At 44.1% G+C, this 24,774-nt stretch overlaps 1 protein-coding gene across 2 annotated transcripts in view; it reads right to left on the minus strand.

Annotated features, from left to right (window-relative positions):
• The window catches only part of LOC130294632 (uncharacterized), a 181,529-nt gene that overhangs the window by 121,600 nt on the left and 35,155 nt on the right, over nucleotides 1–24,774 (minus strand). For both annotated transcript variants that reach the window (XM_056544782.1, XM_056544781.1), the window contains exon 2: nucleotides 19,783–19,878. In XM_056544782.1, the coding sequence (XP_056400757.1) occupies nucleotides 19,783–19,878 (96 nt within the window). The remainder of the gene's footprint in view (nucleotides 1–19,782; nucleotides 19,879–24,774) is intronic.

Genomic DNA, 24,774 nt, shown 5'->3' on the forward strand with positions numbered 1-24,774 from the left:
AGTTATGCAACAGCCGGAGGCATACTACATTGGCTGGGGATGCTGGGGATTGTAGTTATGCAACAGCTGGAGACACACTGGTTTACTACTTAACTCAGTGTGCCTTCAGCTGTTGCAAAACTACAACTCAGCAGTCACCGACAGCCAACGGGCATGCTGGGAGTTGTAGTTATGCAACCACCAGATGCACCACTACAACTCCCAGCATGCACTTTAGCTGATTGTGCAAGCTGGGAGTTGTAGTTACACAACAGCTGAAGGTACACTTTTCCATAGAAAGAATGTGCCTCCAGCTGTTGCAAAACTACAAGTCCCAGCATGCCCATAAGGGCATGCTGGGAGTTGTGGTGTTCTGCCTCCTGCTGTTGCATAACTACAGCTCCCAGCATGCCCTTGTTGCATGCTGGGAGCTGTTGCTAAGCAACAGCAGGAGGCTGTCACTCACCTCCAACGATCCACACTGCAGGACTGTCCCTCGCCGCCGCCGTCGCTCCTGGGGCCCCGATCCCAACAGGGACGCCGGGGATCGGGGTCCCCAGCACCCGGGGTCGTCTTCCCGCACCCGCTCACGTCCTCCGGAAGAGGGGCGGAGCGGGTGCGGGAGTGACACCCGCAGCAGGCGCCCTGATTGGTCGGCCGATAATCCGGCCGACGAATCAGGGCGATCGTGAGGTGGCACCAGTGCCACCTCACTCCTGCAGGCTCTGGCTGTTCGGGGCCGTCTCTGACGGCCCCGATCAGCCAGTAATTCCGGGTCATCGGGTCACTGGAGACCCGATTGACCCGGAATCCGCCGCAGAACGCTGGACTGAATTGTCCAGCGATCTGCGGCAATCGCCGACATGGGGGGACATAATGACCCCCCTGGGCGATATGCCGGGATGCCGATATGCGATTTCAGCAGGCATCCGGCCCCGGCTCCCCTCCGGCTAGCGGTGGGGGCCGGAAATGCTCAGGGCGTATCCATACGCCCTCGGTCCTTAAGGACTTGGAAACGGAGGCGTATGGATACGCCCTATGTCCTTAAGGGGTTAAGTAACGGGATGTGAGGGCGTATGCATACGCCCTTTGTCCCCAAGGAGTTAAACGTATACATTTTCCTGCATGTAGTTATGATTTTTTCCAGATGTACGACAAAAATCAAACCTATATAAGTAGGGTATCATTTTAATCGTATGAAGCTAAAAAAAAAATAAATAAAAAAAAATACAGAGAAGGTGTCATTTTACCAAAAAATTTAGTGTTGAAACGAAAGCCTCCAAATTTACAAGATGGTGTTTTTTCTTCAATTTTTTTTCCCTTTTTGTCGAAGATTTTTGGGTAAAATGACTGATGTCACTACAAGGTAGAATTGATGGCGCAAAAAATAAGCCATCATATGGATTTTTAGGGGCAAAATTGAAAGAATAATTTTTCCCTCCTTACCTTTTAAAAAAAAATCATAAAAGTGCAAAAACAGAAAAACCCCTGGTCCTTAAGGGTTTAAAATCCACAGATTTTGTAATTGAAAATACTGTAGAATTATTGCAAAATTGCCCCATATACTTCAATAGGGGATGACAATATCCACAATAAATGCACACAGTCTTGTGAATTTTCATATAGATTACAGCAAAATTAAAATGTTATACACATTGCTTTAAAAAGTACCTATCATCAACTAAACTGTCCCTGATCCCACCCCCCACCCCCATCTGTTCCTGACTCCCGCTGACTCTATTCCTGTATTTATTTTTTTTACCTAAACCCCCATATAAACACTTTTATTTTTATTTTATTTTTTTATATCCCCTGTGGCTGCTCAGGCTCCTGCCGTGAGCGAGGGAAGAAGGGGGCGATGCCATCTGAAGCCTGCCGGGTGCCTTTCTCACAGATTAAGACCTCGATCAGAATCAGGAGAGGCAGAGCCGATCCTCTTCTGTGCAGCCCTATGCTACACTGACATTTGGCCTGCCGGATGAAGCGGCTGGCAATGTCAGGAGCACCCGTGCTGCAGGCACGGGGCTTGCTCCCGCCTGTTTGACAGGCAGGGACATACGTTGTGCTCTTCAGTGTCCCAGCTGCACTGAAAGTTCGGACTCATGCCAGGCCGGCATGAGTCCAAACTATGAGCCAAGACATGTAGGGAGATCCCTAGTGGTAGTTATTTAATAGTAAAAAAAATAAAAATAATTATGAAGATACATTTTTGTTAATCACATGTAATGAGAAAGTTGTTTGTAATACATTGATTAGCAAAATCTAAAAAAAAGTTTTTGTGGTGACAGGTGCTCTTTAACCCCTTAAGGGCCCAGCCCATTTTCAACTCAAGGACCGGGGCTAACAACTCGGATGCTTTCACTTTTCATTCTAATTCAGAGATTGTTTTTCTGTGACATTTTCTACTATGTTGTGGTAAATTTTCATCGATACTTGCATCATTTGTTAAATTTTTTTTTTTTTTTTTTACTTGGAAGCTGTTATAAGGAAAATGGACATCCCAAATAAATTATATATTTATTCACATAAACAAAATGTCTACTTTATGTTTGCATCACAAAGTTGACATGTTTTTATACTTTTGGAAGACATCAGAGGGCTTCAAAGTTCAGCAGCAATTTTCCAATTTTTAACAACATTTTCAAAATCTGAATTTTTCAGGGACCAGTTAAGACTAAATTTTGATGTTAATTTGTTTTCCCTTAGTCTCCTCAGCAGCACAAACGGGGGTTCCGCCCCTCTGTGAGCTAATAGGACAGAGGAATTTTTTACTATAAAAAAAACAAAAAAACATAGTGAGGCACCTCCCCAAGTGCCTATATAATGCACCTGCTCACACCAGGATAGTGAGTAAATTATAAAGTATCAGTAAACCATAAAAATTAAAATACAGTAGGGAGGGATGCTTGTGCTGCTGAGGAGACTAAAGGAAAACAAATTAACATCAAAATTTAGTCTTCCCTGTCGTCCCTCAGCAGCACAAACGGGGATATAGCAAGAATAACCCCTAGGGAGGGCTCTCCTGCCTTGCAGAATTAAGTACAGTTCTAGCAAATAAAGTGTCACTAGAAAGGAACGATGTCACTCTATAGTGCTTCAGGAATGTAATAGGAGTGCTACAAGTTGCGGAATGACAAATCTGCTCTAGAGGAACAGAACCACGTTCTGCCCAGGATGTCGAAATCGACCTAGTAGAGTGAGCCTTGGTAAATTCTGGTGCAGATAACCCTTTGGCAGAATAACAAAGACCTATACATTCACATATCCAACGGGATATGGATGGCTTAGAAGCCTTAATTCCCTGATATAAAATAAGAAGATTTTCCACCTTGCGAAAATCTTTAGTTCTTTCAAGATAAATTTTAAGGCACCTTACCAGGTCCAGGGTTAACAGTTCTCCTTCAGAGGAATCCGGTTCAGGAAAGAATTGAGGAAGAGAGATCATCTGGTTAATATTTGCGAAGGAGGCCACCTTCGGAATAAATGAAGGAAGGAACCTCATTAGGACCTTCCCAGGTAGAAAAACTGTGTATGGTTCTATAGCACCCAGAGCCTGAAGTTCACCAACTCTCTTGGCCGTAGTTACTGCTAATAACAGGGTTAATTTTAGGGTGAGGAACCTAAGTTCCACCTCCTGAAAAGGTTCAAAGGGGTGAACACAACTGTTGGAGGACCAAGGAAAGATCCCAAGGGGTCACAGGGACAGTAGTTCTAGGCCGTAACCGAGACAAGGCCTTGATGAAGGACTTGACCACCGAGTCCTGGGAAAACCGTCTGTGAAAGGACGCTGATAAGGCTGCAAGTTGAACTTTGATGGAATTCGGAGAGAGTCCCTTGTCAAACCCATCCTGGAGAAACTCTAGCAAGGCTGGAATTGAAGGATTAGCCGGATCAATGTTCTTACCAAGGCACCACTTGTGGAAGATCCCCTTTATTCTGGCATAGGCTTTGTTGGTAGACTCACTCCTAGAGTGAGCTAGTGTGCTCAGAATACGGTCCGAAAACCCTCTGGCTTTCAATAAGGACCTATCAACCTCCAGGCTGTCAAGTTGAAGGATCTGAGGTTGTGGCAAAGCTGTATACCTTGAAACAGCAGGTTCCGCCTGAGGGGAAGCTTCCAGTATACTCCTCTGCTCATCTGAATGAGTTGAGAGAACCAGGATCTCTTGGGCCAAAACGGGAATATGGCTATCACGGAGGCTTGATCCTGTCTGATCTTCATCAATACCCTGGGTATCATGGAAGTTGGTGGGAAGATATAGGCCAGCTTGAAGTCCCAAATGATCGTCATTGCATCGGTCTGGAAAGGACTGTCTGATGGGTAAAGGGAGCAGAACTTCTCTACTTGGCGATTGGCTCTTGTTGCCATCAAGTCTATCTCTGGAAGACCCCAGAGATCCACGATCTGAAGAAATACTTCCCGGTTGAGAGTCCATTCTCCTGGAACTGTAAGGTCTCTGCTTAAGCGATCTGCTGTAATATTTTCTATTCCTTTGATATGAACTGCCGACAATCTGAGAACACTGGCCTCTGCCCACCTGAAAATCTTTGCTACTTCTAGAAGTAACGTAGTAGATCTTGTTCCTCCCTGCTTGTTTATATAATAAACGGCTGCCATGTTGTCTGTCCTTATTTTGACAGCTTGACCTTTGAGTAGAGGATAGAATTAAAGAAGAGCATAATAGATTGCCCTTAACTCTTTCACGTTGGAGGTTAGGGAAAGTTCTTCTAGACTCCATCTTTCTGCTACCTTTCTGCCTAGAAGATGAGCGCCCCAACCTAATCCTGAGGCGTCTGTAGTAAGAATCAGCCATCTTGGTTCTAGGAGACACATACCGTCCTGGCGTGTTTTCCACCAATTCAGGGATCTGCGCACTGACAGAGATAGTCTGACTAGTGTGTCCAGGGAGGAAATTTTTCGGTCCCAGCACTGGAGCATTTGGGACTGAAGAGGTCTCGTGCCAAAGGGCCCATGGAACAGCCTCTGCTGAGGAGGATAGGAGACCTAGGAATCTCATAAGAGTCCTTAGAGATATTTTGCGGGGTACTCGCAGGAATTGATACCCCCTGGAAATTCTGTCTTTCCTCGTGGGGGAGAGAAATATTCTCATATTGTGGGAGTCTATAAGAAATCCCAGAAAAGTCTTCTGTCTCTCCGGAGTCAGATGAGATTTTTCCATATTTACTACCCACCCCAGCTTTTGAAGTAGATTCAGAGTTAAGCTGGTCTGATGAAGAGATTCCTCCTGGGACCGGGCTAAAATAAGCCAGTCGTCCAGGTACGTGACTTTACGAATCCCCTGAATCCTGAGAATGGCCATCATGGATGAGACAATTTTGGTAAACACAAAAGGGGCTGTAGAGATCCCGAATGGGAGTGCTCGAAACTGGAGGTGGTGAAGTGCCCCCCTGATCCAGACCGCAATGCGGAGGAATTTTCTGCTTTCTACAGCGATTGGGACATGGAAGTAAGTGTCTTTCAGGTCCAACGATGTCATAAAGTCGTCCTTTTGGAGCAGCATCTTTACTGATCTTATGGTTTCCATACTAAATCTCTTTTTTACTATATATTTGTTTAAATAGCGGAGGTCTATAATGAGTCTCCATTTTCCTCCTGGTTTTGGGACTAGGAACACTGGGGAGTAAACCCCCCTGCCTCTTTCTAGCAGAGGCACTGATTCTACTGCCCGAACAGATATGAGTTCCAGAATAGCTTCTTCCAGAACTCTCTGTTTTGGTTCTTTGGGAACAGTAGATACAAGGATCCTCTCTTGACGTTGAGAGGATAGAGGTGGAGAGTACACTTTGAGGATTATGTTTAATATCCACAAATCCTTTATCGTAGATCTCCAGGCAGGAAGAAAATGGAGTAGGCGACCACTGGAAGGTAGTCAGAATTCGTTTTTTTTGGGGTCCTTTCCCTAGCTGCTCCTCTTCTAGAGGAACCAGCACCTCTCCCACGTGAAGATCCTCTAGATGGTCCGGAACGCTGGGGTGAACGATCCCTTCTTGGTTGAGAATACTTTCCTCGAAAGGACCGGTAAGGGATGGGAAGATTCTTCCCCTTCCTATTAGATAGCTCTTCCATTATAGTGTCCAATTCAGGACCAAAGAGCTTATCAGGTACATATTCTAAATCACATAGGCTGTATTTAGATGAGGTATCGCTGGGCCACTGTTTGATCCACAAAGCTCTGCGGGCAGCACAGGAGAGGGACATACTACGTGCCGCCAACTTGACCTGCTGGTTATTGGCATCGTTAAGATAGTCTATGCCCAGATTAATGTATTTAAATGACTTTTTAGTATGTCTTCACGGCTTACACCTGAGTCGATGTCATCCTGAACTCTGGAGATCCAGGATTTCATGGCTTTAATTACCTCAAATAGTGTACAGCCAACAGAGGTCTGACTGGTAGCAGTAGTATATGCGCGTCTTAGGGTCACTTCAATTCTGTGGTCCATAGGATCGGAAAGGTTAGACCCGTCTTTAGACGGGATAATGGTTCTTTTTGATGATTTCGCAATAGCGAAATCAACCTTGGGGGGAGAGATCCAAGATTTACACTTAGTTTGATCGAGGGGAAAGAGGATTTTAAAACGCCTGTTGATAACAGGAGCCTTTTCTGGATTCACCCATTCCCCTTTAATCAACTCCATAAGAGAATCATCAACTGAGAAGACTCTGGGCCCCCTAGAGGTTGAAGGGGTTTCTTCCTGCCCTTCAGGCAGACCTTCCGACTGCACAGCTCGGATACATTTTGGGAATTTCTCAATTGGGAAATGATCTTTCCCTTGGACTACTATGTCCTCAGAAGATGACGAATTTGCCTCATCTACCACCCTAAACTCCTCTTCAGAAAGTACTAAGGTGGAAGATTCACCCCTTCTGGGGTTTTTTGCTACCGGTGGGGCTACAGCGAGGGAGTCTTTTAACTCCTTAATAGAGGAGGCTACAAAATCCTTCACCCATAAAAACATGTCTTGCATGGACGGTTCCTGGTTTGGAGGCAAACGAGGACGGCAGGTATTGCAAGTGGAAAATTCATATCCATCAGGTAATGGAGTATTACAGGAAGAACACTCTATATGCTTCCTTTTATGTGTGGATTTTCCCCTAGGGTCCTTGCGGCCACTAGAGCCCCCAGAATCCATAGATGACATCTATAAATAAAAAAAAATATATATAAAAAATTATTAAAAAGTAGAACCAGAAATTAAAACAGAGAGAGAGAAACCTAAAACCTACAAGATAAGTACAAACTTGGATAGAAGAAAAAAACAGGCAGGTAAGACACAGTACAACAGCAAAGGTACAGAACACCAGCCAGCTCAGAGAGACTGAACTGGAGAACTCTCAGCCTTAAATAGGGCACCACTGTGCTGACATATAGGCTCCGCCCAACTACTTCCGGTCTAACCGGGAGGAAGAAAACTAGCTTTAAAAAGGAAGAAACAATAGGAGGAAACCCTAGGGTGAGAGCTTAAAAACAAAAGATAAATGAGAAGAAATGCAATTGCTGCTAAAATAATCGCCGTCTCGCTCCTTGCAAAAAAAACGGAAGCGGCTTCCGGTGACATCACCGGAGGGGACGTCGCGTAACAGCGCCGAATCCACAGGGCGCCGAGGCTCCGGGAAAATGGCGCCGAACACTGAGAAGAAACCTGAGAGATACAGGTAGGGAAACAAATACACACAGGGTGTAGACAAGAACAAAATATAGATCATATAGGAGCGGGACAACGGCGCAGCACGTCCAGCTCACACAAGGACAGAAAAAAACAACTCACTATCCTGGTGTGAGCAGGTGCATTATATAGGCACTTGGGGAGGTGCCTCACTATGTTTTTTTGTTTTTTTATAGTAAAAAATTCCTCTGTCCTATTAGCTCACAGAGGGGCGGAACCCCCGTTTGTGCTGCTGAGGGACGACAGGGAAGTTTTGAAGTGGATTTGAAGGTCCTTAATATTAGAAATACCCCATAAATGACCCCATTATAAAAACTGCACCCCTCAAAGTATTCAAAATGACATTCAGAAAGTGTGTTTACCCTTTACGTGTTTCACAGGAATAGCAGCAAAGTAAACGAGGAAATTCAAAATCTTCATTTTTTACACTTGCATGTTCTTGTGGACCCAGTTTTTGAATTTTTACAAGGGGTAAAAGGAGAGAAATCTCTCACCAAAATTTGTAACCCAATTTCTTGAGTAAGTGTACGTAAAGTTACATATGTGTATGTAAAGTGCTCTGTGGGTGCACTAGAGGGCTTAGAAGGGAAGGAGCGACAATGGGATTTTGGAAAGTGAGTTTTTCTGAAATAGTTTTTGGGGGGCATGTCACATTTAGGAAGCCTCTATGGTGCTAGAAAAGCCCACATGGCATACTATTTTGGAAAATACACCCCTCAAGGAACGCAACAAGGGGTACAGTGAGCCTTTACACGCCACAAGTGTTGGACTACTTAAGTCGGATGTGTAAAATAATTATTTTCTTTCACTAAAATGCTAGTTTTCCCCAAAATGTTACAAGGGGTAATAGGAGAAAATGCCCCCCAAAATTTGTAACCCCATCTCTACTGAGTATGGAAATACCCCATGGGAACATCAAGTGCACTGCAGGCGCACTACAATGCTCAGAAGAAGGCGTGACATTTGGCTTTTGGAAAGCAAATTTAGCTGAAATGGTTTTTGGGAGGCATGTCACATTTAGGAAGCCCCTATGCTGCCAGAACAGAAAAAAAAATTATAATAATAATAATAATAATAATAATAATAATAAAATATAAGACACATGGCATACTATTTTGGAAACTAAACTCCTCAAGAAACGTAACAAGGGGTACACTGAGCCTGAACACTCCACAGGTGTTTGACGACTTTTTGTTAAAGTCAGATGTGTAAATGAATTTTTTTTTTTTTTTTTTTTTTACACTAAAATGCAGTTGTCCCCAAATTTACAATTTGTACATGAGGTAGTAGAAGAAAACGCCCCCCAAAACTTGTAATGCCGTTTCTTCCGAGTATGGAAATATCCCATGTGTGGATGTAACGTGCTCTGCGGGGGGGGGGGGGGGAACTACAATGCTCCGAAGAGCGCCATTGGGCTTTTGGAGAGAGAATTTGGCTGGGATTCGTCGAGGGCCATGTGCGTTTACAAAAACCCCATGGTGCCAGAACAGTGAACCCCCCCATGTGACCCTATTTCAGAAACAACACCCCTCACACAATGTAACAGTGGGTGCATTGAGCATTTACACCCCACTGACGTTTGACAGACTTTTGGAACAGTGGGGCGTAAATGCTCACTGTACCCCTTATTACATTTCTTGAGGGGTGTTCCAAAATGGGGTCACGTGTGTGTGTGTGTGTGTGTGTGGGAGGGTTCCACTGTTCTGGCACCATGGGGACTTTGTAAACGCACATGGCCTTTGATTCCAGCCAAATTCTCTCTCCAAAAGCCCAATGGCGCTCCTTCTCTTTTGAGCCCTGTAGTGCGCCAGCAGATCACTTTATGTCCACACATGGGGAATTTATATATACTTATGTAAAGGGCCCCCCAAAGTTTGTAATCCCATTTCTTCTAAGTATATATAAATACCCCATGTGTGGACATAAAGTGATCTGCTGGCGCACTACAGGGCTCAGAAGATTGACCGCCATTGGGCTTTTGGAGAGACAATTTGGCTAGACTCGAAGGCCATGTGTGTTTACAAAGCCCCCATTGTGCCAGAATAGTGGAAGCGCCCCCCCATGTGACCCCATTTTAGAAACTACACCCCTCAAGGAATGTAATAATGGGTGCAGTGAGCATTTACGCCCCACTGGTGTCTGACAGATTTTTGGAACAGTGGTCCATGAAAATGAAAAATTTGTATTTTAAGTCACTAAAATGCTGGTGTTATTCCAAATTTCTCATTTTCACAAGGGGTAATAGGAAAAGTCCCCCAAAATTTGTAAACACGTTTCTTCTATTACCCCTTGTGAAAATAAAATGCTGGTGTTATGCCAAATATTTCAGTGATAAAATACAAGTTTTTCATTTTCACATCCAACTAAAAATTCTTCAAACACCTGTGGGGTGTTAAGGCTCACTATACCCCTTGTTACGTTCTGTGAGGACTGTAGTTTCCAAAATGTGGTCACATGTGGGTGTTTTTTTATTTATTTTTTTTGTGCGTTTATGTCAGAACCGCTGTAAGGCTGGAATTCCACTTTTTTTTTTTTGGTGGAAAAAAAAAAAACGCCAATTCTGCTGAATGGCGTTTTTTCAGCCAAAAAACGCTGCAGCCAGATGTTAGCTGAAAAAAAGCCACCGAAAACATGCCAGGTATAAACAAAATTCTGAAACAGATACTGGCCGCTTCTTTTTTTTAGGTTGAGTCCCTTAGCAGAAGTTATTAAAAAAATAAATTTTTTCCCCCATTGGGGATTAATAGAAAGAGACCCCACAATATGGAACGTTAGACTACAAAAACCTATGGTCACGTTCAAACGCACAAAAATTCTAAAAGATGTATTAGTGAGAAGTCGCGTCCACGATACTGAAAAGTCAGATCATTGGCTGAAAAAAAAAAATGCAAACAAAAAGGGAACCGCAAGAAAGGACACTAACTGGTGCACACACTACCGTAGGCTGCTTTCACACTATAAAATTCATCCGTTAAAAGATCCGTTATAAGTGTCTGTTAGAAAAGCCTTAATAACGGATGTTAAATGTCCATTACAAAATCCCATTCAAGTCTATGGGATATTTTGATTATCCGTTATGATCCGTTATAGTCCTTCATGAATAACGGATGTTATTAGAATTGCCGGAACATGCACTCATTTTTTTTTCCATCACAAGATACGGATAAATTAACGGACGTTATTTTTAACATTGAAGTCTATGGCCGACGGACATTAGTAAATACACCCGTTATTATAAGAGGTGACATCAGCAGACTCCTGCAGTGCTGAGGGACTACTACTACTCCCATCATGGAACAGACTTGTTTCCATGATGGGAGTAGTAATTCCCTAGCTGCGGAGCTGGGAGGCTCCATTAGTGTTTGTACTACTACCCCCATCATGGAACAGAGTCTGTTCCATGATGGGTATTGTAGTACAGGGGCTGAGGGATTGATCGCACTGGGTTTCACTTCTGAGACCAGATGCGATCTGAAGTTATTAAGCAGGGGAGTGCTGGGGGGCTAGATATATAGGCTATATGTCTGCCCCCCCTTGCAGCGCTATATATCTTGCCCCCCACAGTGCTTTTAATATAGATATGGCCCCCCTGCTAGTCACAATGTTCATTTTTAAATCTCCCGCTGAAAGCCCTGAATGGCTCCTCGGTACCGACCATTCAGGGCTCCCCGCGGGGATTCAAAAATTAAAGTTAAAACACACTGATACATCGCAGGGTTGCAGAGAATGCCACCCGCTCCCCTGCTTGGACTCTGTTCCATGATGGGGGTTGTAGTACAAACACTAATGTAGCCTCCCCAGCTGTCTGCAGACTCCTGCAGCCAGGGAATTACTACTCCCATCACGGAAACAAGTCAGTTCCATGATGGGAGTAGTAGTAGTCCCAGCTGTGGGAGTCTGTAGGCAGAGGTGTTCGGACATACATGAGGGATAACGGGCCTTTTAATGGATGAATATTTATTCATCCGTTAGCACCCATTATTAAACATCTGTTTTTACACAGAAAACGGACGTTTAATAACGGATTAATGCTCATATTGTGAAAGCAGCCTTACAGGCAAACGTGAATATAGGAGGTGTCACAAGAGAACTTAAAGAATCTATGTGATGTAGAATGAAATATATTGTACACGCTATTATTTGTGAATGTAAAGGATTTTACATAGGGAGCACTATTAGACCAGTCAATATTAGATTCTGGGAACATGTCAAAGGAAAAGGGTCCCCGCGACTGAGAACATATCGATACTGTACATGGCGGTAAAACCAAAAAACTCATGTTTAAGGGTATACAGAAATTAGACTTAATGGAAGGATATGATAACATCAAGAGATTATGTGAACTAGAAGCCAGATGGATCCTGCGCACGCAAGCGCAGGAAAAAGCAGGTCTCAATGATAGAATAGATATTGCAGTCTTCCTGTAACATTGCATGAAAGAAGATTTTTTTCAAGTAGATGTCCTTATTAATATGTCCATATATGTGACACCTATTGTAAATTGTATTTGCATTTGAATATTTGCACTGCACTTTACTTTTTCCTACTTGTAACTAATTTCGACTTACCTGTGTTCCACATCACTAGAAGAGGAGTGTACTTAGAGGAGTGCACAGGTAAGGGAAAATGGTCCATTGAAGTTCCTCTTGGAAGGAAACAGCTGTCACCAGCAATCTTGCACACTGGCGCTCTGAACTCACTGCGGCAAGCCGACGCTTTCCTGCTCTGATGTGTGATTTTAAGGAATAAAGAAGAAGTTTTCACAGCACAGGGTGAGTGCCTTTGTTCTTTCTACAATTGGACTGTATTCACATGCTATATTTTCCACAAATGAGCACCACCCGTTAGTTGCTACTTCTGCCGCCAGCTATTGGCTTCCATTTAGAGACTGCTAGTAATGAAAAGCCCGCAGTGCCTGCACTGATTCCTTACTACTTCATCATTAGCTGTAAATCAATGAGAAATCGCAAATTTTTTTTTTTACTTTGCGTTTTTCAGTTAGGCATTTTTTTTCTTCTCCTTTTGGCGTTTTTTCCCTCTTTCAGCTCCTTGGAGGTTTGCAAAATTACAGCATGTTGAGCCCATGTTTTTTTCCCTGAAATCGTGGCATTTTTCTCCCATAGAAGTCTATGGGAGTAAAAAAAAAAGATGCCAAGAAAAACGCCATATGGGTTTTACCTTTGGCATTTTTGCAGGCGGTTTTTATTCTTTTTTGGACTTTAGCGATCCAAAAAAAGTGATGGAGATACCTGTTTTATTCAAATTTGGTAGGATACCATAAAAAAAATTATATATATATATATATATATATATATATATATATATATATATATATATATACACACACACATATACACACACACATATACACACACACACAGTAGTGATGGAAAAAATTTCAAAATGTAGCCGACAATAATAAAAATGTAGTGTGTGTTTCTTTTTACATTTTTTTTTAGGTAGTACTACTACTCCCAGCATGGAACACACTGTTCCATGATGGGAGTAGTAGTACATGTACTAATTGACAGATCACCCAGAGTCCATTGCGATCCTTCTATATAATGTATAGATGCGGCCGGCCGCTCTTCTATGGTTCCCTGCATTGCTGTATAATATATATATATATATATATATATATATATATATATATATATATATATATACACACACATACACACACACACACATTCATCTTTCCTGCAGAGTGTCGTGATTGGCCAGATGGTTCCAGCCAATCACTACTCTGTGGGAAATATGAATAGGTGTGTATATATACGTCAGTGCAGGGGACCATAGAAAAGTGTCCGGTCGCATCTATATATTATACAGGAGGATCACAGCTGGTGTCAGGAGTGACACCCACAGTGATCTTTCCCTAACTGCAGGTACTACTACTCCCAACATGGAGCACACTCTGCTCCATGCTGGGAGCTGTAGTACCTGTATTAATAGACAGATAGCAACAGGTGTCAGAAGTTACACTTGCTGCAATCTGTCTATTATTGCAGGTACTACAGCTCCCAGCATGGAGCAGAGTGTGCTCCATGTTGGTAGTAGTAGTACCTGCAGATCGTCCTATCTATTGCAGAGATGCAGAGCGGCTTTCTTCTGCGCTCCGCATTTCTGCACTATATTACGGTGGGCCAGTGATATGAATAGAACATCACTCATTCATATTTCCCTCTGAGAGCGGTAATTCGCTGCAACCATCCGGCCAATCTCCACTCTGGGCGGAAAATATGAATGAGTGATGTGAATTTCTATTCTAGTACAGAGCAGAGATGTGAGCGCTGCAATAGATAGGACGATCGCATCGGGTGTAAGGAGTGATACCTGCTGGGATCTGTCTATTAGTACAGGTACTACTATTCCCATCATGAAACAGTCTGTTCCATGCTGGGAATAGTTTCGGAACCAGTTTGCCTCCAGCTGTTGCAAAACACTGAGGTAGGGAACAAACTGTTTCACAACCAGTGTGACTTCAGCTGTTGCAAAACTACAACTCTCAGCATGCATTAACACCTGAAGGGCATGCTGAGTGTTGTAGTTTTGCAACAGCTGGAAGCACACTACTACAGCTCCCAGCATGCCTTTGGCTGTCCATGCATGATGGAATTTGTAGTTATGCAACAGCTGGAGGCACTATTTTTCATAACTACAACTCCCAGCATGCCCAGACAGCCAAAGGGCATGCTGGGAGTTGCAGTTGTGCCTCCAGCTGTTGCAAAACTACAACTTCCAGCATGTCCTTTGGCTTTTCATGCTGGGAGTTGTTGCTAGGCAACAGCAGGAGGCAAACCGCTGTTAGATCCCTCCTCCATAGACCGCCGGGGACCACCGCCGCTCAGGACCACCTCCACACCGGACCCCGGGTAAGCCTCCCCACCGAACATTCCGGCTGACTAATCACACCGATCGTGAGGTGGCACCTCACTTCTGCCGGTTAAGGGAAATAGGTGGCGTCCCAGGTCACCGGAGACCAAACTGACCCAGAATCGCCGGTCTGAATCGGGGGGGGGGGAGACTCCAGACCCCCCAGGGGTTTGCACGGGGTGCCTGCTAAACGTTTTCAGCAGGCATCTCGGTCCGATCCCCGCCCGGTGGGGACCAGAATTCCCACGGGTGTACAGGTACGCAAAGCTTGGTCCTTAAGGGGTTAAGAAACAAAGAGAAAAAAGTTTAATCTGCTATGGAAAATCTGCAACAAAGCTGCAATATTTTTGTTGGTTACTTTTCTGCAGTGAATTTCATAGTGGAAACGCTATTGATGCATGTGGCTGTACCGCTTTTGTTCTGTAAAAGTTGACACCTTGTGCTCTACAATTAAAGCCACCTCGATGCAATTTCGCATCAAAGCATTTTATATATTTAAAAAAATAAAAAGGGAATAAAATAAAATTTTTGGTCAAAACCAAGTAGAGCCTGAAATGCAAAAAAAACCCTTCACAAAACAGAATTACAAGATATGCCAGGTTCACATCTGTGTCAGCATTTTACTTTTGCACCCCTGTACCCTTGCTGTCCTGTCTGGCGGACTCTATTGCAGTGACCCCTGAGCCCCCCCCCCCTTAAGCTGAGTATGTTAACTGGTTAATAAGTGCCTATGTTATCTATTGCGATGTATTACATAAATTTAGGTGCACTACTGTGGTAGATGTAAACAGTGAAATATGGCGAACCCTCAAACTGATTTTGAAATTGAGACAATAGCCAGTATATCCTTATAGGAAGGACATACCTGAGCCCGCACACCAACGCCAAGGTTTCCCAAGTGGCACGGGACCTAACACTAAACCTACCTGTGCTGTATGGGCAATAGCAGGGGCCAGTGGGCAATTACAGCAGCATTTGGTCTGACTCACAGCCTCCTCTCAGTTACCTCCAGTGTGGCTGGGCACACATACAATGGGAGGAAGGAGGCAGTATATAAGCCCCACCCAAGTTGGCTAATGTGTTGCAGGCCTCACAGGTGAACCTTAATGCAGCCTAGAAAGAGATCAAGGTGCATTAACTGTGGAGTTTATAAACCTCCAAATATAGGATTTAACCCCTTAAGGACGCAGCTCATTTTCAACTTAAGGACGCAGCCCTTTTTCGCAATTCTGACCACTGTCACTTTAAGCATTAATAACTCTAAGATGCTTTTACCGATTATTCTGAGATTGTTTTTTCGTGACATATTCTACTTTATGTTAGTGGTAAATTTTCGTCATTACTTGCATCCTTTCTTGGTGAAAAATCCCCAAATTTCATGAAAATTTTTAAAATTTAGCATTTTTCTAACTTTGAAGATCTCTGCTTGTAAGGAAAATGGACATTCCAAATAATTTTTATATTGATTCACAAATACAATATGTCTACTTTATGTTGGCATCATAAAATGGACATATTTTTACTTTTTGAAAAAATTAGAGGGCTTCAAAATATAGCAGCAATTTTCAAAATTTTCATGAAAATTGCAAAATCTGAAGGGACAGATGTTACAGAACTACAACTCCCAGCATGCCTGGGCAGTCTAGGCATGCTGAGAGTTGTAGTTTGGCAACATCTGGAGGGCCACCATTTGGGCACCACTATAATAGTGATCTCCAAACTGTGACCCTCCAGATGTTGCAAGACTACAACTTCCAGCATGCCCAGCATGCAGTTTGGCAACCACTAGAAGGGCAGCAGTAAATATCGCTTTACTGCCCTCTTCCTTAGGCCCCCCCCCCCCACCGTCGCTTCCCTACCTGATCTCCGCAGTCTCCAACGATGATCGGTGGCCCCCGCGGCATCTTCTGGTCAGGTACCTACCGCCATCTTCTCCCCCCGTTCTGCCCGACATCCAGGGGTGGGCAGAGTGGGGGTTTCCATGGCAACCCCTTGTCGTGCACTGCAATTGATCAGAATTCATTTCTGACTAATGGCAGGGGATAGGAGGAGATCGCAGCACTGCAATCTTGCTCCTATCCCTCAGAGACCCGATCAGCCTGGAATAGCAGAAAATCGCATGTCTGAATTGACATGCGATTTTCTGCGATCGTCGACATGGGGGGGGGGGGGGGGGGGGGGGGTTGATTTGCCGGGATGCCTGCTGAATGATTTCAGCAGGCATCCCGGTCCGGTCCCCAACCGGCTAGCGGTGGGGACCGGAATTCCCACGGGCGTATGCATACACCCTACGTCCTTAAAGACTCGGGATGCAGGGCGTATGCATAGTCCCTACGTCCTGAAAAGGTTAAACAACAACAAGAAAAAATGTGGTCTCAAAAAGCAAGAGGTGCTCAACCTCAAATGCAGTTGTGCATTTATGATGGGGGAGCAGATCCTGAGCTTGTGGTCCATTGCTAAGGGCGATCCCCAGCATAAAATGCATACAATGGAGGATGCCTGCAGCAGACAACAAGTACCACAATGGCATCCTACACCAGATGAAAGGTGTGGATGTATAACATATAGAGTAATACATAAATTTAGGTGCACTACTGTGGTAGATGTAAACAGTGACATATGACTAACCCTCAAACTGATGTAAAATTGAGACAATAGCCAGTATATCCTTATATGAAGGACATACCTGAGCCCGCACACCAACACCAAGGTTTCTCAAGTGGCACGGGACCTAACACTAAACCTACCTGTGCTTTATGGACAATACCAGTAGGCAATTACAACAGCATTAGGCCTGACTCACAGCCTGCTCCCAGTTACCTCCAGTGTGGCTGGGCACACATACAATGGGAGGAGGGAGGCAGGCTATAAGCCCCACCCAAGTTGGCTAATGTGTTGCCAGCCTCACAGGTGAACCTTAAAGGGGTACTCTGGCCCTAAAACATCTTATCCCCTATCCAAAGGATAGGGGATAAAATGTCTGACCGCGGGGGTCCCGACGCTGGGGGCCCCCGCAATCTTGCATTCAGCACCCACCTCGGAGAGCTGCATGCCGCGCTGCCAGCTCAGAATCTGCCATGTGACGACCAGGAGGCCGGAGTATCGTGACATCACGACTCCGCCCCCGTGTGACATTACGCCCCACCCCCGCTATGCAAGTCTATGGGAGTCAGTCCTAATCAAGTCAGTTAAGATCAGCATGGTCCTGAAGCAATTAATTCGAGTCCACTACAAGTCCCAGTAAGCCCGCAAGTCTCTAAAGTCACTGGTCACCTCCTTGGGCCTAACTGAGCTGTAAAGACTATTCCATCTGTCTGCCTCAGTACCACCTTGGGCCTAATTGAGCTGTAAAGACTATTCCATCTGTCTGCCTCAGTACCACCTTGGGCTAACTGAGCTGTAATGACTATTCCATCTGTCTGCCTCAGTAAAGCTGTTGTTGTTCCGTAACTTGGCGTCGGAGTCATATTTTCCCCGTGCCTAGCCCAGGATCCATCAGCCATACCTTCGGGTGGTGTAGAGGTAAAACCACCCCCTGGCATCACAAACACAAGAGGTTAATGCAATCTGCCCCTAGGGTAATAACATCTGCCCTTCATAACATCCTCACCACAGGTACAAAAAAAAACTAAAATGATGCCAAATTTGTTCTATGACAGACAGACCTCTTTGACTTTAATGGGATCCAGTAGTGTGCACTGCTTGTTTTTTTTCCCCCCAACAAATTTGACAGAATCAGTGATGGTTGCTCTGATGCACATGTGAACCAAGCCCTAAGCCTGTATCTACATGCACATATCTCCACAGATTCATTGATGGGCTCTGTGATGGGTTCTCTATGCCTGTTTCTACATGCAAATATCTTCAAGTAATCACCAAGGATATAAAGCAATAATCTTCACGATCCAGGTGATAATGCTCATGGGGCGATAACTGGTTGCTTACACATGAAGAGTATACTTGTCATGCATAACAGAGCAATAAAACACAGCCCTGCTCGAGCAGCACAGATCAGTGAGACCTCAGAGCTATACCTTTTAACCCTGTGTAACCATGTATGATAATAATGTAAACCTCTCAACCATGTCACATGATTATCAAATAACACTGAGGTGGCCCAGTACAGGAGGTTTTACCCCGTACCCTTGCTGCCCTGTCAGGCAGCCTCCCTTCAGTGTCCCCTGGGCCCCCCTTGCATCTGTCCCCCATGTAAACATGTTTATTATGTATTATACTGTGTGATGTGTGAAGAAAGCGTTGTCACTTTAAGACTGTTTACCATGTGAGTTGTCATGTGATTGTTACCCAGGAGGTATCAGTGACCAGGTGACTTAAGGGTGACCAATGGGATCCCTCCAGAGCCTCCCCCATAAAAGCTCTGGGTGGAGCCTCTGCTCTCTCTCTCTTGCTTCCTGCTGAGGTCCAGTCAAGTCATGCCTAAGTGTGTGTCCAGAGTCATAGGAGGTCTCAAGTGCAGTCTGCAGCCACAAGCTACAAACCTGCAAGTAATCCACAGTCACAGTCTTGTCAGTCATTAGTCACAACGCAAGTCAGTCACTGTCATCTATTGTCAAGTCAACGTGGCCTGCACTAAATTGCCCAAAACCACTGCAAGTCCCAGCAAGCCCTTAAGGTCTCTGAAGTCACTGGTCACCTCTGTGGGCCTGGCTGAACTGTACAGACTGTACCATCTGTCACTCAGTAAAGCTACCGTTGTCCGTAACTTGGCGTCAGAGTCATTAGTCAGTGCCTAGCCCAGGATCCAGCGGTATACCTTCAGGTTGTATTGAGGATAAACAACGCCCTGGCGTCACAAATACAAGGGGTTAATGCCATCTGCTCCTAGGGTACTTTCATCTGCTCTGCATCACACCCCATACCACAACACCAATATACAAGGAGCAAACATGACCATGATATTACAGCCATATTATTAGCAAACAAAACCCGGTATACTAAGATCAATATAAACAATAATACAACTACACAAGAACCAAAAAACACATCACATCCTGGCAACCACTACCACATAGTGACTAAATATGCTTTTACCAAATAATACCGCTACACCATAAGCATAACATAGTACCACCATACTGCTAATAAAAAAAAGCCACTATACACAGACTAATATTCCCCCTATAACGTGACTGTATAGAGATAGATGCCAGGACTACACAGGTGCTCTGCAGAACATGTAAGTTACTACATACTGTACAATTACATCCAGTCACTGACAGTCTTCTCTCATTCGCGTTATCTTTTCCTGTCCTTTCCATCTGGTCCAGATCGCTGTGATGATTTCTTCCAGCCACAAGTTGTCTTTTGCAGAATCTGTAAGACAAACATGTAACGGTCCTCACTTTTCCAGCACCGACTCTACAGTCATGGCCGTAAATGTTGGCACCCCTGAAATTTTTCTAGGAAATTAAAGGACAACTGTAGTGGAACACTTTTTATATATGCCCGTGTTTCTGGATTTTGCCAAAGCGTTTGATAGTTACATAGTTACATAGTTAGTATGGTTGAAAAAAGACATACGTCCATCAAGTCCAACCAGGCGATTGAAGGGAAGGATGTAAGGGGATAAGGGAAAGGGATGTAGTTTTATAATTCTGCATAAGCTTTAATGTTATTTTGTTCCAGGAATGTATCTAACCCTGTTTTAAAGCTGTTAATTGTTCCTGCTGTGACCAGTTCCTGAGGTAGACCGTTCCATAAATTCACAGTCCTCACGGTAAAGAAGGCGTGCCGCCCCTTTAGACTAAACCTTTTCTTCTCCAGACGGAGGGAGTGCCCCCTCGTCCTTTGGAGGGGTTTAACCTGGAACAGTTTTTCTCCATATTTTTTGTATGGGCCATTAATATACTTATATACGTTTATCATATCCCCCCTTAAACGTCTCTTCTCAAGACTAAACAATTGTAACTCCTTTAATCGCTCCTCATAGCTAAGATGTTCCATGCCCCATATTAGTTTAGTCGCGCGTCTCTGCACCCTTTCCAACTCCGCAGTGTCCCTTTTATGGACAGGTGCCCAAAACTGAACAGCATATTCCAGGTGAGGCCGTACCAATGCTTTATAAAGGGGGAGTATTATGTCGCTGTCCCTTGAGTCCATGCCTCTTTTTATACATGACAATATCCTGCCGGCTTTGGAAGCAGCAGCCTGACATTGCATGCTATTTTGTAGTCTGTGATCTACAAGTACACCCAGATCCTTCTCTACCAGTGACTCTGCCAGTTTAATCCCCCCTAAGACATACGACGCATGCAGGTTATTAGTACCCAGATGCATAACTTTACATTTATCCACATTGAACCTCATTTGCCAAGTGGATGCCCAGACACTTAGTCTATCCAAGTCATCTTGTAACTTATGCACATCCTCTATAGACTGTACCGTGCTACAAAGCTTGGTGTCATCTGCAAAGATAGAAAAAGAGCTGTTAATACCATCCTCTATATCATTGATAAATAAATTAAACAGCAGCGGGCCCAGTACTGAACCTTGGGGTACACCACTAATAACCGGGGACCAATCAGAGTACGAATCATTTACCACCACTATCTGGGTACGATCCATGAGCCAGTGTTCAATTCAGTTACAAACTAAAGTTTCCAAGCCCAAGGACCTTAACTTACCTGTCAGATGTCTGTGAGGGACAGTATCAAACGCTTTGGCAAAATCCAGAAACACTATATCCACAGCCATTCCTCTGTCAAGGCTTCTACTCACCTCTTCATAAAAGCAAATTAGATTGGTTTGACAACTTCTATCCTTAGTAAACCCATGCTGGCTATCACTTATAATACTATTATCCCCTATGTATTCCTGTATGTAATCCCTTATAAGTCCTTCAAACAATTTACCCACAATGCACGTTAGACTTACCGGTCTATAATTGCCTGGCGAAGACCTAGAGCCCTTCTTGAAGATTGGTACCACATTAGCCTTGCGCCAGTCCCTTGGCACAATACCAGACACCAGAGAATCTCTAAATATCATGAACAAGGGTACAGATATTACTGAACTTACCTCTCTAAGAACTCTTGGGTGTAGTCCATCCGGCCCTGGAGATTTGCTTACATTTACTTTACTTAACTTACCTTGTACCATCTCTACATTAAGCCAGTTCAATACATTATATGATGTGTTACCAGCACTGACCTGGCCAATGTCAGCTCCTTCTTCCATAGTATATACAGAACTAAAGAACCCATTCAGTAGCTCCGCCTTCTCTTGATCGCCCGTGACAACCTCCCCATTATCATTATTAAGGGGTCCTACATGCTCTGTCCTTGGTTTTTTTGTATTTATATATCTAAAAAAATATTTAGGATTAGTTTTGCTTTCTTCGGCCACCTGTCCCTCACAGACGTCTGACAGGTAAGTTAAGGTCTTTGGGCTTGGAAACTTTAGTTTGTAACTGGATTGAACAATGGCTCATGGATCGTACCCAGAGAGTGGTGGTCAATGATTCGTACTCTGATTGGTCCCCGGTTATTAGTGGTGTACCCCAAGGTTCAGTACTGGGCCCGCTGCTGTTTAATTTATTTATCAATGATATAGAGGATGGTATTAACAGCTCTGTTTCTATCTTTGCAGATGACACCAAGCTTTGTAGCACGGTACAGTCTATAGAGGATGTGCATAAGTTACAAGATGACTTGGATAGACTAAGTGTCTGGGCATCCACTTGGCAAATGAGGTTCAATGTGGATAAATGTAAAGTTATGCATCTGGGTACTAATAACCTGCATGCATCGCATGTCTTAGGGGGGATTAAACTGGCAGAGTCACTGGTAGAGAAGGATCTGGGTGTACTTGTAGATCACAGACTACAGAATAGCATGCAATGTCAGGCTGCTGCTTCCAAAGCCGGCAGGATATTGTCATGTATAAAAAGAGGCATGGACTCAAGGGACAGGGACATAATACTCCCCCTTTATAAAGCATTGGTACGGCCTCACCTGGAATATGCTGTTCAGTTTTGGTCGCCTGTTCATAAAAGGGACACTGCGGAGTTGGAAAGGGTGCAGAGACGCGCGACTAAACTAATATGGGGCATGGAACATCTTAGCTATGAGGAGCGATTAAAGGAGTTACAATCGTTTAGTCTTGAGAAGAGACGTTTACGGGGGGATATGATAAACATATATAAGTATATAAATGGCCCATACAAAAAATATGGAGAAAAACTGTTCCAGGTTAAACCCCCCCAAAGGACGAGGGGGCACTCCCTCCGTCTGGAGAAAAACAGGTTTAGTCTAAAGGGGCGACACGCCTTCTTTACCGTGAGGACTGTGAATTTATGGAACGGTCTACCTCAGGAACTGGTCACAGCAGGAACAATTAACAGCTTTAAAACAGGGTTAGATACATTCCTGGAACAAAATAACATTAATTCTTATGCAGAATTATAAAACTACATCCCTTTCCCTTATCCCCTTACACCCTTCACTTCAATTCCCTGGTTGGACTTGATGGACGTATGTCTTTTTTCAACCATACTAACTATGTAACTATGTAACTATGTGCCCGGGCCTCAAAAATAAACAAAATAAACTTATACATACCTTCCTACGAGCCCCCGTTGGTCCGGCACAGGCCTCACGGTCCGGCAGTGCTGACGTCATATATCTTCCTGGGGACGGGGACGCTGCAGAGCCGTCGGCGTATCACCGGCCGTAGTGATGTCCCGCCCCAGCCGATGATAGGCTGAGCCCACTGTCATGTAAGAAGCCGGCCAGAGCTCCATACATGACAGTGGGCTCAGCCTATCACAGGCTGGGGCGGGACCTCACTACGGCCGGTGATACGCCGAAGGCTCTGCGGCGTCCCCGTCCCAGGAAGTGGAATGAAGTCAGCACTGCCAGACCGTGAGGCCTGTGCCGGACCAGCGTGGGCTAGTAGGAAGGTATGTATGAGTTTATTTTGTTTATTTTTGAGGCCCGGGCATATATAAAAGTGTTCCACTACAGTTGTCCTTTAAGTAATTCTCACAGAAAAGGATTGCAGTAACACGTTTTGCTATACACAGGTTTATTCCCTTTGTGTGTATTGGAACTAAACCAAAAAAGGGAAGAAAAAAAGCAAATTGGACATAATGTCAAACTAAACTCCAAAAATGGGCAGGACAAAATTATTGGCACCCTTAACTTAATATTTGCTTGCACACCCTATAGAAAAAATAACTGAAATCAGCTGCTTCCTATAACCATCAATAAGCTTCTTACACCTCTCAGCTGGAATGTTGGACCACTCTTCCTTTGCAAACTGCTCCAGGTCTCTCTTATTGGAAGGCGCCCTTTCCCAACAGCAATTTTAAGATCTCTTCACAGGTGCTCAATGGGATTTAGGTCTGGACTAATTGCTGCCACTTCAGAACTCTCCAGGGCTTTGTTGCCATCCATTTCTGGGTGCTTTTTAACATATGTCCTGTTGGAAGACCCAAGACGCAAACCCAGCTTTTTGACACTGGGCTGTAAAGTGCGACCCAAAATCCGTTGTTAATCCTCAGATTCCATGATGCCTTGCACACATTCATTTCATTTTAATGTCGACAGATAGTTTGCGCTGACACTGATGCTCCCTGAACCTGCAGGACGGCTTGAATATCTTTGGAACTTGTTTGAGGCTGCTTATCCACCATCCGGACTATCCTGCGTTGACACTTTTCATCAATATTTCTCTTCCGTCCACGCCCAGGGAGATTAGCTACAGTGTCATGGGTTGCAAAGTTCTTGATAATGTTGCCCACTGTGGACAAAGGCAAATCTAGATCTCTGGAGATGGACTTGTAACCTTGAGATTGTTGATATTTTTCCACAATTTTGGTTCTCAAGTCCTCAGAGAGTTCTCGTTTCCTCTTTCTGTTGTCCATGCTTAGTGTGGCACACACAGACACACAATGCAAAGACTAAGTGAACTTCTCTCCTTTTTATCTGCTTTCAGGTGTGATTTTTATATTGCACATGCCTGTTACTTGCCCCAGGTGAGTTTAAAGGAGGTAGGGATAGGGTTAAAAAAGATTATATCACATTCTTGAAACAATCTTATTTTTCCACAATTTTGAAAGGGTGCCAATAAATTTGTCAAGTCCATTTTTGGAGCTTGTGTGACATCATGTCCAATATGTCCAATGTCTAATTTCCTTTTTTTTTTGCTTTACACACAAAGGGAATAAACGTGTATAGCAAAACATGTGTTACTGCAATGCTTTTCGGT

This window comes from Hyla sarda, chromosome 10 (genome assembly GCF_029499605.1).
Source record: "Hyla sarda isolate aHylSar1 chromosome 10, aHylSar1.hap1, whole genome shotgun sequence".
Taxonomy (NCBI): Eukaryota; Metazoa; Chordata; class Amphibia; order Anura; family Hylidae; genus Hyla; species Hyla sarda.